This window comes from Pecten maximus, chromosome 17 (genome assembly GCF_902652985.1).
Source record: "Pecten maximus chromosome 17, xPecMax1.1, whole genome shotgun sequence".
NCBI classification, from domain to species: Eukaryota; Metazoa; Mollusca; class Bivalvia; order Pectinida; family Pectinidae; genus Pecten; species Pecten maximus.
In genome coordinates, this window is record NC_047031.1 from 13,328,395 (window position 1) to 13,342,706 (window position 14,312).

The 14,312-nt window shown below is 37.4% G+C and overlaps 1 protein-coding gene across 2 annotated transcripts in view; it reads left to right on the plus strand.

Annotated features, from left to right (window-relative positions):
- Positions 1–5,935: 5,935 nt before the first annotated feature.
- The window catches only part of LOC117315663 (disintegrin and metalloproteinase domain-containing protein 10-like), a 31,897-nt gene continuing 23,520 nt past the window's right edge, over positions 5,936–14,312 (plus strand). Inside the window, exons 1-3 of one of the 2 annotated variants that reach the window (XM_033869959.1) lie at positions 5,936–6,010; positions 13,079–13,223; positions 13,870–13,991. In XM_033869959.1, the coding sequence (XP_033725850.1) occupies positions 5,953–6,010; positions 13,079–13,223; positions 13,870–13,991 (325 nt within the window). In that variant the 5' untranslated portion in view covers positions 5,936–5,952. Of the gene's footprint in view, positions 6,011–8,100; positions 8,221–13,078; positions 13,224–13,869; positions 13,992–14,312 lie in introns of those variants that run through there. The other variant, XM_033869958.1, reaches the window with a different exon arrangement.

Here is a 14,312-nt window from a genome sequence, read left to right on the forward strand (position 1 = left end):
GGTATGGAGTGTCAATAACTGATATATGCCAATATGAAGTGTTGCATGATGCCGATTATTGTGTGTTGAGAAAACTGATGGGAGGATGCTGTCCTCTACCGTTTGGGCTGATGCAATGTGTACAGGATGTGAAGATCAGACTTTTTGTGATTTAAAATCAATTATTTTATAAATACTTCATCCATAAAATGATGAATTTTTGCACTCCTAACATTCGTATACAATAATTGACCTTTTCACTACTGAACTGTTTTATTTCGTTGGCACTATCACAATGATTGGACACTTGAGGGACAATTTTATAACTGGCGTCCATCCGCCATTTCAGATTTCCACGATTTATTACCAATATTCTTACTTTGGTTTTACTGTTGTTTAACGTCCTATCAACAGCTATGGTCATTTAAGGACGGCCTCCCCTATGTATTGTTTAACGTCCTATTAACAGCTATGGTCATTTAAGGACGGCCTCCCCTGTGTATTGTATATCGTCCTATCAACAGCTATTATCATATAAGGACGGCCTCCCATGTGTATTGTCTAACGTCCTATCAACAGCTATTATCATTTAAGGACGGCCTCCCAGGTGTATTGTGTAACGTCCTATTTATAGCTATGGTCATTTAAGGACCACACCCCCTTAGTCATTAGGATTATACATCAGGCATGGCCTATCTAAATATTACCTAGTAACAACAGATTTTAAAGATTACAAATGTATACATGTACACATTAATATAACGGATTGATTTAAGGGGAGGTAACTCCATGAATCAGGTACCTTATTCAGTGTTTATTTTAGAGAGTAGGCTTTTGACTAGGGGTACTTTATCTTAAATACTAGATTGTTATGTTATCCTATATGTAATATACTGTTCCTTTGTATTTTTTGAGCAATTTCGAAAATAAAGTACATAATTCATATCTTTTATTCCTAATATTTTAACATTTTCGCTGTTTATATTGGCGACTGATCAATGATATAATATTATCCCATATCAATTTTCTATGAGCAGTCGCTTACATACGGTATATATTGACATTTAATATATGTAATAAGATCAAGCATGTCATATCAATATCAATTGTCTCGACGACCTTGTATTCCTGATATGAAATACACGTTATTACCGTATCATTTGATGCAAAATATTACAACAATAAGTTGAATGTGTTACCTACACTGAATGTGTTACCTATACTGAATGTGTTACCTACACTGAAGGTGTTGCCTACACTGAAATGTGTTACCTACACTGAAGGTGTTACCTACACTGAAGATGTTACCTACACTGAAGGTGTTACGTACACTGAAGGTGTTACCTACACTGAAGGTGTTACCTATACTGAAGTTGTTACCTACACTGAAGGTGCTACCTACACTGAAGGTGTTACCTATACTGAAGGTGTTACCTACACTGAAGGTGTTACCCTACACTGAAGGTGTTACCTATACTGAAGGTGTTACTTACACTGAAGGTGTTACCTACACTGGAGGTGTTACTTACACTGAAGGTGTTACTTACACTGAAGGTGTTACTTACACTGAAGGTGTTACCTGCACTGAAGGTGGTTCCCTACCTAGAAGGTGTTACCTACACTGAAGGTGTTACTTACACTGAAGGTGTTACTTACACTGAAGGTGCTACCTACACTGAAGGTGTTACCTACACTGAAGGTGTTACCTACACTGAAGGTGTTACCTACACTGGAGGTGTTACCTACACTGGGGGTGTTACCTATACTGAAGGTGTTACCTACACTGGAGGTGTTACCTACACTGAAGGCGCTACCTACACTGAAGGTGTTACCTACACTGAAGGTGGTACCTACACTGAAGGTGTTACCTATACTGAAGGTGTTACCTATACTGAAGGTGTTACCTATACTGAAGGTGTTACCTACACTGGAGGTGTTACCTACACTGAAGGTGTTACCTACATTGAAGATGTTGCCTATACTGAAGGTGCTATCTACACTAAATGTGTTACATACACTGAAGGTGTTACCTACACTGAAGGTGTTACCTACACTGAAGGTGTTACCTATACTGAAGGTGTTACCTATACTGAAGGTGTTACATACACTGAAGGTGTTACCTACACTGGAGGTGTTACCTACACTGAAGGTGTTACCTATACTGAAGGTGCTACCTACACTGAAGGTGCTACCTACACTGAAGATGTTGCCTATACTGAAGGTGCTACCTACACTAAATGTGTTACATACACTGAAGGTGTTACCTATACTGAAGGTGTTACCTACACTGAAGGTGTTACCTACACTGAAGGTGTTACCTACACTGAAGGTGTTACCTACACTGAATGTGCTACCTACACTGAAGGTGTTACCTACACTGAAGGTGTTACCTATACTGAAGGTGTTACCTATACTGAAGGTGTTACCTACACTGAAGGTGTAACCTACACCGAATGTGTTACCTACACTGAAGGTGTTACCTACACCGAAGGTGTTACCTACACCGAATGTGTTACCTAAACTGAAGGTGTTACCTACACTGAAGGTGCTACCTACACTGAATGTGTTACCTATACTGAACGTGTTACCTACACTGAAGGTGTTACCTACACTGAATGTGTTACCTATACTGAAGGTGTTACCTACACTGAATGTGTTACCTACACTGAAGGTGCTACCTACACTGAAGGTGCTACCTACACTGAATGTGTTACCTACACTGAAGGTGTTACCTATACTGAAGGTGCTACCAAGCACAGCATGGTGCTACATTGTCTATTAAGGTGCAATATTAGCCTTTAAACCAGTCATATTAGGTTTACTGAATAGATACAGAGATAATAGTAAATGTATTGACTTAGTAGCCATAACAGCAATACACCAACCGTACACATCATATTGAAGGTGCGACCATGTCTGTGGAGTTGCTACCGAGCACATAGATATATTCAGCACTGGATTCTTATCATAAATTATTTCTCCATCTGTATTATAATCTCCTACTTCGTATCCACCTCGGCTACCATATGTCTGCAACGTATAAGAATATACAACCGGACCAGCTCAGAAACAGTTAGGACTACTGTTAAGACAGATGTACTGGTTGTCACAGCTGTTTAATGCACTGTGTGACGTCATACATCTGTTCCTGTCCCTGCCGTCGATCCATTGAATTCCCCGCTCTTGTTGACTCTCGGTATTGTCAGCCAATCAGCAGCGTTGTTACATCAGTTAGGCAAATGTTGTTGAATCCCGGCGATGTTTACGTAAAACAAGTCTCACCGTGCTTACGATATACATACCGCTATTTTCCGATAAAATACAGACTGCTGCATCATACTTATGATCAATAGGTATGTATTATGTATGTAGGAACCGTCAGTTTTAATAGTTATGGATATCGTCAATATGTATAATGAGGATCGTAGCGGAGAACGGAACTCATGAGTGAGTCGTCTGCCAAACAGCTGACTGCGCCATATTGCTTACTGTCTCGGACATGTGGTCGGAGAACAGACAACACAGCCGTGTGTGTAACACTTGTAATAATAGTTGCTACAACCCAGAGTTCAATGTGGATATTTTTTACCAGATGGCCTATTTGGCTACCAAGTAATAGAATCTAGGTGCCAATTGGAAAAGTTAGTCGCCGGCCGAGTTGTCTTAACTTTAAAACAAATCTTTTAATTCCTTAGTACGTACAGTATAACATCTCTCTGTAACCTTTTTCTATTGTTCGATTGTGAACGTCATTTTAGAATTGGCTGCAACTTTTGAAAGATTATCAAAATCGCAATTTACATTTTTTTTAGTAGCCATGCAGGCGCCTTATACGTCAATAACTGGTCGCCAATGGTGAATTTAAGGCGCCATGGCCACTACAATAGGCGCCATTTTGAACCTTGCAACCAGAACACTGACAGGTTGGCAAAGGTCCTGTTGTGTGGCAATAATCATCAAAATGCCATTAACCCATATGGATGAAGTAGATGTTTGACTCTTTGGCTTTAACGAATGAAAGGAAGCATGATATACATTATACATGTGCATGACTCTTGTTTCCACAGACCTACATATTTGCTACAGAAAATGAACTGGTATAAAACTCGTTTATTAGCTTTGATTGGCTTTATTTTAACCGTATATACCTCCCCAACTAAGAGACAAGGACATAGAGATATTTGGTCATTTGATTTCTAGTATATTTCTGACTAACTTTGCTTTATCATGTCCCTACAAAATGTCTATCACTGGAAAGAACTAAAAATTTTGCCTTGACATATTGCCTAGTGACCTTGAACAAACACATACACAATACATTTGGTTTGGTTTGGTTTTATTTGTTTAACGTCCTATCAACAACTAAGGTCATTTAAGGATGGCCTCCCGTGCCTGCGATATACATGCGTGTGGTAAGTGCGAATGTGTGTTTTGGGAGGCTGTGGTATGTTCGTGTTAAGTCACCTTGTGACAGTCTGAAACTTTTGCCAATTTAAAGTGCTATCTCACTGAAGCATGCTGCCGAAGACACCCAGCAGGACACCCCATCCGGTCACATTATACTGACAACAGGCGAACCAGTCGTCCCACTCCTGATATGCTGAGTCCTAAGCAGGAATAGCAACTACCACTTTAAAAGACTTTAGTATGTCTCGGCCAGGGGACAGAACCCAAAACCTTCCTCAAAGAGGCGAACGCTCAACTAAAGGCCAAACGCGATGCATTGTCAAGGGAGACATTAGGAAGAAGAAAGAAGAGAAAAAATAAGATCCCAAATTTAGTCGCCTCTTACGATCATGTAATGGTGACAGCAGGTACAATTCTTACGCCCTACCTGCAAGTTATATATACACAATACAGATTTAATTAACAAAATTACCTTGACCCACATTCAAGGTCACAGGGGGTCAAATACACTTGAATATTCAAACGACTTCTCAAAAACCCAGAGGTTCATGGACCTGATAGTGAGTCTGTAACATGCTTGGGTAAAGGGCTACCATGTTTGTTCAAATGAGTTACCCTTAACCTTCATTCAAGGTCATAACATTTCAAATCTTCAAAAATGATTTGTCGATAAGAAGGTGACACAGAGACCTGATATTGGACCAATAATATGCTGGAACAAAGTTACAAATCTCTGTTATTTGAATAAAGTGGTAATCAGATTAGTAACTGCGTTAAAAAACCTAGATCAAATTCAAAGTTACTCTAGAAGCAGGAAAGCGATACAGGCCCGTTCGGCTTCTTGTTTCTGTATCTTACATGATAGCGGTACATACTGGTTTGGCCGCTTTTTAGTGGCATGTCTTACTCATACAGAAGCCTCGACAGAATAACTGTTCAAACTTCTATATACTTCTTGTATATATATATATTCCATCAACTTCATCAATTGAGTAAGGGTGCTTCTCCAAAACTAAAACAGTTGGAATAGTTCTTCAACATGTAATGAACACTAGATTTTTGTTTTTTCTATGGGTACTCCAGCTTTCCTCCACCTCCAAATCCTGACACGTCTTTAAATGATCCTGGCTGTTAATATGACACTCAACAAAATAACTAGATTCGTAATAAACATTATGCGTATAGAAAACCAAGACATGGAATGAGCATTGTTACGATCAGCCTATTAAGTCCCGTCGTTAAGTTGTACGGACATGTATAAATTAAATACACAATAATGCACAATGTGTATAGTGATATCAAGAAAATAACGTTCACAAAACAGGGATAGTCGTTGCATATGTTCACCACCAGGCTTCCGTACGATCAGTGACGTCACTGGTATGATGGCTATGTTTCCTACGTCTCTCCATACCTGTTGTACAGTCACACAAAAACGAGATAAGGGATCGAGGGGTCGGCGTTATCAGGTAAAGTCTAACCCGGAAACAAAAATAAACAATGATATTGATCCAGACATACCCTAGGGTAGCACTGTACGATTGTTAACCAGGATCATAAGGCGTTATGGATATTAATTATTATTTCGTTTACGTGTTAATTGGTCTTTCGAATATATTTACAGGTAAGTTATTTTTTTATAATATTTAGATATGTACAACTTAGAAAGGAGAGTTTGCTCTAGATATAGTCATGGGGTAATGTAGAACCTATGTTGATCACGTGATCATCAGGAATAACGGGTATTATAAGATATTTCATTTTTATGTTATTTTATCTTTGGAATATATTTACCGCTAAGTTATATATATATCATAATGTTTAGATATACAAGGGTAACAAGTAGAAAATTACACTGTATGAACTCGGAAGTAATATAGCATGATTGTGTTGATTGAATTTGGACGTGAATTGTACAGGTAATTAATATGTAATATATCGTAATATTGAGGGGAATGAAAGGGACTACACAGGGGAAAATATATGTATTACTGCAATGTTCATGTATAACAGGAACGTGAAAAACTGTCGATATGATAACATCCTACATTTAAATAATAGATTGTGTAAAGTTCAGATCATACAAGTAAATGATATACATTGCATTGTTTAGATCCTACAGGTAAATAATATATATTTTAATGTACAGACCCTACAGATAAATAATATATACATTGTATCGTAATGTTTAGATCCTACAGGTAAATAATATATATTGTAATGTTTAGACCCTTCAGGAAAATTATATATATTGTAACGTTCAGACCCTACAGGTAAATAATATATATTGTAATGTTTAGACCCTTCAGGTAAATTATATATAGTGTAACGTTCAGATCTTACAGGTAATTAATATATATTGTAATGTTCAGATCCTACAGGTAAATAACACCTATTGTAACGTTCAGATCCTACAGGCAATTTGTTCAGATCCTACAGGTAAATAATGTATATTGTAACGTTCAGATCCTACAGGTAGATAATATATATTGTAACGTTCAGATCCTACAGGTAAATAATATATATTGTAATGTTCAGATCCTACAGATAATTTGTTCAGATCCTACAGGTAGATAATGTATATTGTAACGTTCAGATCCTACAGGTAAATTTGATATAAAGTTTACAAGCCTTCATGGAAGTAATAGAAATTGTAATTTAAAAAAACGTAATTTCATGTCAAAAAATGTTATATGTTTATCGATATTATAGCAGTTCTGGTTTCAATACGTCCTTGATTAATTAATTATTTAAGTCATTAAGAGGTGGTGATTATGTTTAGCTTCCACCGGACTGAATTCCTTTGGTTATATTTGAGTTTGTTGAACGATCAACACGAGTACGATAGTATGTTTCTCCGATTTTACATAGGTAAAACTTTCAATGTAAACAATAATATTCACTTTGACAAGCTAACATTGTAATTCCACTGTCAGGAAATGATGAACCTCTGATTCCTTAACCAATTTATTCGTTTCCTAACAAGTTAGAGATAAATAAAGAACTGTAACAGAATGTCCAGACTAATGTCTTTTGCCATATGGTGTCTACACTCACACACAGATTTAAATAAAAGTCAAATATTTGGGTTTCTATTTGGCGTTTGAAACATGACGCACCTGTTCATGCAGACAATGACCCATACGTACGAACTACACATACTACCCCGACTGCGTGATTTATAAGAGGCGAATAAATTTTTATATCATGTTTCTATTGAAAATGTGCCATTTTTGGCCCATTAGCTGAGCGTTCGCCCCAGTTTTATCTTGTTCTTCTATTCCTTGTCTCAGACAAACCCATTTATATAAAAATGGTTTGGTGTGTCGCATTACCGTATCCAGGAGTGGCATTCCAGCATGATTACACTATAAGAATACATTCCATTCTCCCCGTTCTTCATGGAAACCGTCCCTTGCAGAATTGTGGGTGCTTCTTTTCCTCTTGTCTTCTGATAAGGAGGCATTTTGATAGCTCAATAATAAGGCCTGCTGTATCGAACTATGGGCTTCATATTGATCGTAGAAGGCAACTAACTATGCCCCCCCCCCCCCCCCCCCCCCCCCTCCCTACCTTGGAGAACTTTCTTCCGTGTCTTCGAAGAGACTAAAATCCAAATGTTTCCTTTCTTTCCTTATTGCTCTGTCAAGATAAAGGATCGAGGGGTCAGCGTTATCAGGTAAAGTCTAACCCGGAAACAAAAATAAACAATGATATTGATCAAGACATACCCTAGGGTAGCACTGTACGATTGTTAACCAGGATCATAAGGCGTTATGGATATTAATTATTATTTTGTTTACGTGTTAATTGGTCTTTCGAATATATTTACAGGTATTTACAGGTTTCTTTCCTTATTGCTCTGTCTTTCTGTGGCCTTAGCTGTTTTTGTCTCCTTTACAGCCGTCCTCATATAACCTTGGCTGTTGCCGTCTCCTTGACAACAGTCCTCATATAACTCTGACTGTTGGTGTCTCCTTGACAACCGTCCGCATATGACCCTGACTGTTTGAGTCTCCTTGACAACCGTCCTCATATGACTCTGGCTGTTGGTGTCTCCTTGACAACCGTCCTCATATGACCCTGACTGTTGGTGTCTCCTTGACAACCGTCCTCATATAACCCTGGCTGTTTGTGTCTCCTTGACAACCGTCCGCATATGACCCTGACTGTTGGAGTCTCCTTGACAACCGTCCTCATATGACTCTGGTTGTTGGAGTCTCCTTGACAACCGTCCTCATATGACCCTGACTGTTGGAGTCTCCTTGACAACCGTCCTCATATAACCCTGACTGTAGCGAGGACGTTAAACAACTATAAAACGTCGGCATTCGACCCTACAGGGTCAAAGGTCACTAGTGTGATGAAACTGTATCCGTCGATGACCCCGTAACCCGTGGACATTCTCTTCAAATGGCCATAGGATTCTCGAGAGAATACAAACAAAAAACAAGTCACGTGACTTCCTTGTTAGACACCCAAAATATCAAACTATCTGACTAATTAAATAAGTAGAATATGACATTGGCATGATTTCTATTTTTGTATTCATATATCAATGTCAATAAATATTTACATATCAAATAGTTGATATCTATACTAAAACAAACAAAATATCACAACAGACACAATCGTGTGACGTCATGTTTGTTTGGCTATTTTCACGTGTGTCGTACGATATTTATGAAATGGGTGTATTACATAATAGAAAATATCATCTATGTGATAAGGAATATCTCAATGGAGCCAACAGAACCATTATCTAATTATTAACTGATTCAGTAACGCCTTTAATAGATATATTTTGATAAGAGTGTTTAAATACTGTTTTGAAAATAATGTCGCTTTTTTATTTATATTTATTTTAACTATTTATTTATTGGCATATTTATTTCATTCATATTTATATTGTAAATTATTCTGACCATAATATAAGCTTTGCAATGAAATAACAACTGTATTAGTGTTGGTCGGAATTACACCTGAATTTAGAGACTTCGCTATTATAATACGTACAAATATACATATATGCGTGACTATGATTCAAAACACAATGCTTAATTACAGGTAATTGTCACAAATTCCCAACAGGTTTAGCATTATATAACGTCCTATCAATCGCTTTTGTCATTTACGGACGGATTCCCTTGTGAACTGTTAAACAGATATGGTAATTTAAGGACGGCCTCCCCTGTGTATTGTTTAACGTCCTATCAACAGCTATGGTCATTTAAGAACGGCCTCCCCTGTGTATTGTTTAACGTCATTTTAACAGCTATGGTCATTTAAAAACGGCCTCTCCTGTGAACTGTTTAACGTCCTATCAACAGCTATGGTCATTTAAGGACGGCCTCGCCTGTGTATTGTTTAACGTCATTTTAACAGCTATAATCATTTAAGGACGGCCTCCCCTGTGTGTTGTTTAACATCCTATCAACAGCTATGGTCATTTAAGGACGGCCTCTCCTTTGTATTGCTTAACGTTCTTTCAAATGCTACGGTCATTTAAGGACGGCCTCGCCTGTGTATTATTTTACGTCCTCTCAAAAGCTATGGTCAGTTTAGGACACGTTTCCCTGTGTGCGGTACACATACGTGCGGTGTGTGTTTTGGAAGACTAGTATAATCGTGCTTGTCTCCTTGTGATAGCGAGAAACTTATGTCGACCTTAATATGTGTGGTCTGTGTTGCTTGGTATTCATCGAGGATCCTTAAGTCAGTAAGCTATGATTGACGTATATTCTATATATCAGTGTAGATGTCGACTAGGAAGTTCAAATAAACTGTTTACGTATCTCCTAAGCTATACATACCACTTACATGTAGCTAACACACCGTGGAGTCCGTCCTTAATGACCATAGCATTACTTTACCAAATATATAATGATACATATTGCGCCAATAAACTTTTGATTAGATATACAACCCCCCCCCCGCCCCCCCCCCCCCCCCCCCCCCCCCCCCCAAAAAAAATATATATATGAAAGAAAGACACACATGTACACAACAACATAAAACAAACAAAACGTAAACAAGACTACACCAATTATCATCTCACATTTCAAAAGATGAAGAAGGAAGGTTTATATCAACTTGGAATATCCTGTCCGACAGTAGACTCGTCATCCGTGGATCGCACCGTCAAATACGACATGTACGATATGATCGATATATTTAAGGCCGTATTGAGTAAATATACACCCAAGATTGCTGTAATGTAAACTTTTAGTCTGTCACTATAAAATTTACTGACACTAATAACTTTTGTTGGACCGGACTGGCGTTGTTTATTTTTTAAGTTGTTTTCTGAGAACGGGAGTGAAAGAGTCCCCGAGAGTAAGAAAACAAATCATAGAAAGAGTAGTGAGGAAAGAAAGGACGTATTTAATATCCTAAGGGTTGCTATGGGGACAGGAGATCTATTTTGGTCTCTACGATGTTCCCTAAAACAGGACACGGGAGATAATCCTCGAATCTTCAGAGGAACATATTTTAATCGCCTTCAACGACCAACATGCTGTTACATATAATGGTATCACTGGTCGGGAACGCTGAAATAAATAATAATTCATGCCGGAAAGTTATCCAATCCGTTTAAACTTTTAGTATGTACTCTGTTTATAAATTCCGGACAGCAGTCCCTTTTGTAATTGAGATCGAGAGTCTGACTTCCGGAAGAGCAGAATAAAGAAATATCTTTTAAAAAGATAAACGGGAAAGTTTTAATGCCGGTGGTTATAATGTAAAACTGCTGGTGAAATAAATCAACGAACTGATGCGTTTCAGCACGGATAACAAAATTAGATCAGTTTGAATCATTTTTGGTAATAATAAGACTGCATTTGAATCAGGAATATAATTTTATTAACGCGTCATTTGAAAAGACACATTCACTTATTCAGCTTGCATTCTTAACTTTGTTTCGTTTTTAACTGCAAATCTGCATTTTGCATTTACCGCTACATTGACCAATCACATAATTTATGTTGACCAGTAACGCCACCTGTCGCGTCATATCCGGAGCCAAAAGAATATTATACGGCTATGCTGAAAAACTTAATGACACGAGATGAAGAGTTTTGTGAATGTTACAATATAACAAGACGTCCCGGATAAAGGGTTATAACAATGTAGTGGGATACAAAAGGCCAATGTCTCCTGACCGGAAGACAAAAGAGCAACCACCCCCGACCCTGTAGGGGGCGCCACATGGTCGCCTCTTACGGCATGCAGTGAGTGAGATACACCAGGCACTTTCTGTCCTCGCTCCTGTAGGGGTTTGTACCGGATGAAAGCGTGCGAGTTTAATCTGCATGCTTCGTAATACTTTTCACGAGATGCCACAGACAAATTGTGTTGAAGATGACTTCATAAAACCTGGAACATGAATACATTGCTCAGTGGTCTAGTGGTGCCTTTCCGTGAAGAGTGTTTTGCAATGTTCACAATCTTGCTATTACCATGGAAACAAGTGTTTAAAAACCTTTATATTTGCGTCTTTGAAGCATAACTCCAAAAGCGTTTAAAACCTGTAACACGCATTGCTCTATTGGTCACGTGCTCTATTGGTCAAGTACTCTATTGGTCAAGTACTCTATTGGTCAAGTACTCTATTGGTCTAAGTGGTGCCTCTTGATATTGAGTGCTTCCTATTTTCATCACTTTCCTGTGACCATGGAACAAAATGGGGAAAATCATGAGTATTTTCGAACCGTAACTCCAACACCGTCTAGGATAACTTCACAAAAGCTAGTACACGCCTATGCTCTAGCGGTGCTTTTTGGTGTGGAGTGCAACGTAATTCTCATATTTTTCTGTTACCACGGAATCTAATGGTTGACAACCCAAACATCGCACCTTATGAACAAAAAGACAAAACAAAAAACATAACAAACAAACAAACAAAACAAAGACAAACACACACAAAATAAATAAATTAAAAAAAAATATAATAAAATAAAAAAGAAAAAAGCAACATTTCCATAAGGCTATGGGTAGTTTCTTTAGCGAGGCGCTGGGGATATTGACGACTTAAATCATCTTGGTACGAACTGAGATATGCATAAACTTAAACTTACAATAACGAGATCACTTATACTGATGATTTACAATAGAAACATACAGGCTAACAAAAGTATCATTTCAGCATCCTTCGAACAGGGAGGTCATAGTTAAAACTGTTTACTTTCCTTAAACATGAGTAAGGTCAAAAATATATATTATGAAGGCATTATTACTATTGTTGGCCCGAATGTAAGCCCCCGGAGGCAACCGGAGTATCCGGGGAATACCCACGTGGTTGGGCAGGTGATGACATACCTTTTAATGCCCGATCGGAGAATCGAACCATATATGTGTTTGTGAAAGGTGAAGGTGTCACAAAACACGCAATGTAGATAATATTACAGTTAAGGAGTTAAAATTAGACAAAGTAATGAAATGACAGCAGTTTAATATAGGATGTGATGTTTTTGTTGTTTAGTTTGAGGTATGGGTATAAAGAATTTTTGTTTAGTGATTTTTTTTTACACTTTTCACATAAAATGATTAAAAACCACAAAATCAAAAAGGTTTCGGTAAAATTAAGGATGTGAAATATAATGACTTGATTGAAGATTGTTTCCTCATTATTGGATTTATATCACACAATAGCTGATTTTGAAATCTGATTCTGTAATGTGTTTTGTTCCAGCCGTCCAAACCAAGCGTCTAGATGATTATATCACCCACTACGAAGGGCTTCATTATGACACTGACACATTACACCAGCGCCACCTACGTTACAGGCGATCAAACACACAACGCCATTTAGTATTCAAATTCAAAGCTTTCAACAGGTAAAAACAGCTATATTCTACATATAGTACCCCGTACCGGTTATCTCAAAAGATCTTTAATTAACGAGATAAAAACATTACAAAATGGAGATAACTTTCTTTACCTTTTAAGGTCGTGTTCACCCTTATCTTGACAAACCTCAATTGCAAATTCTCTCCATCCATTTCTTTTCACAATCAGTAATTTCTCTCCAGTGATATCGTTTAAAGTGACTACATATTGCATGCTTATTAAATGGTAAATTCTTCTTATAAATATTGAAATAAGTATAATCTAAACTATCTATATATATATATTTGGTCTGTTTTCATTGTTTCGTGGAGACTGACGTGTCCGCAGCATCTGTCGGTAGACCGTAAACCAATGTAAAAAAACAAGCATTCAAAATGGTCACCATGACAACTATATTGAAATCTTTTTTTGTTCCTTACATGTAACACAAAGTCATCCATGCATGACCCACACTAAGGAGTTGTATATGGTAGACATACATTTTTTATATATATATACGTGTTTGCATTCTGCTTGTAGAATAATAGACTGGCTTAATAATCTACTTGCATTATGAAAAAAAGATAATAATAATGATTTGGGATGACACTTATTTTGAATTATAACTAATTTCACGATTTTTTTCTCTTCCAGAGACTTCGATTTAGAGTTGGTTCCAGACGATTCCATATTTACGCCTGATTTTTCACAACAGTATAACAATGGGTCAACGTACCCGGCAGATATATCATTTATATACAGAGGAAAGGTCAAAGGTCAGGCATCCACATACAGTTAACTCATTTCAGAATTTGCGACCATTTTACCATAATTTTTGGACGGATTTTAGCTTAGATAAATAGTTATAAAAATAACTTTATTGGGCATAATAATATTATTGTTACAAAAAGGAATCAGAAACAAGTGCGAAGGCACTTATATAAATATGACACCTATTTATTTATAGACTGACGTTACATAACAGGGTAGACATGATAAAACACACCATCATACCTTAATGACAATCGAGTCTATTGTGAAAAGATCAGTTGGAATTTGATCAAATAATTAAATATTTGTCGTTAATAAAAAGGGAT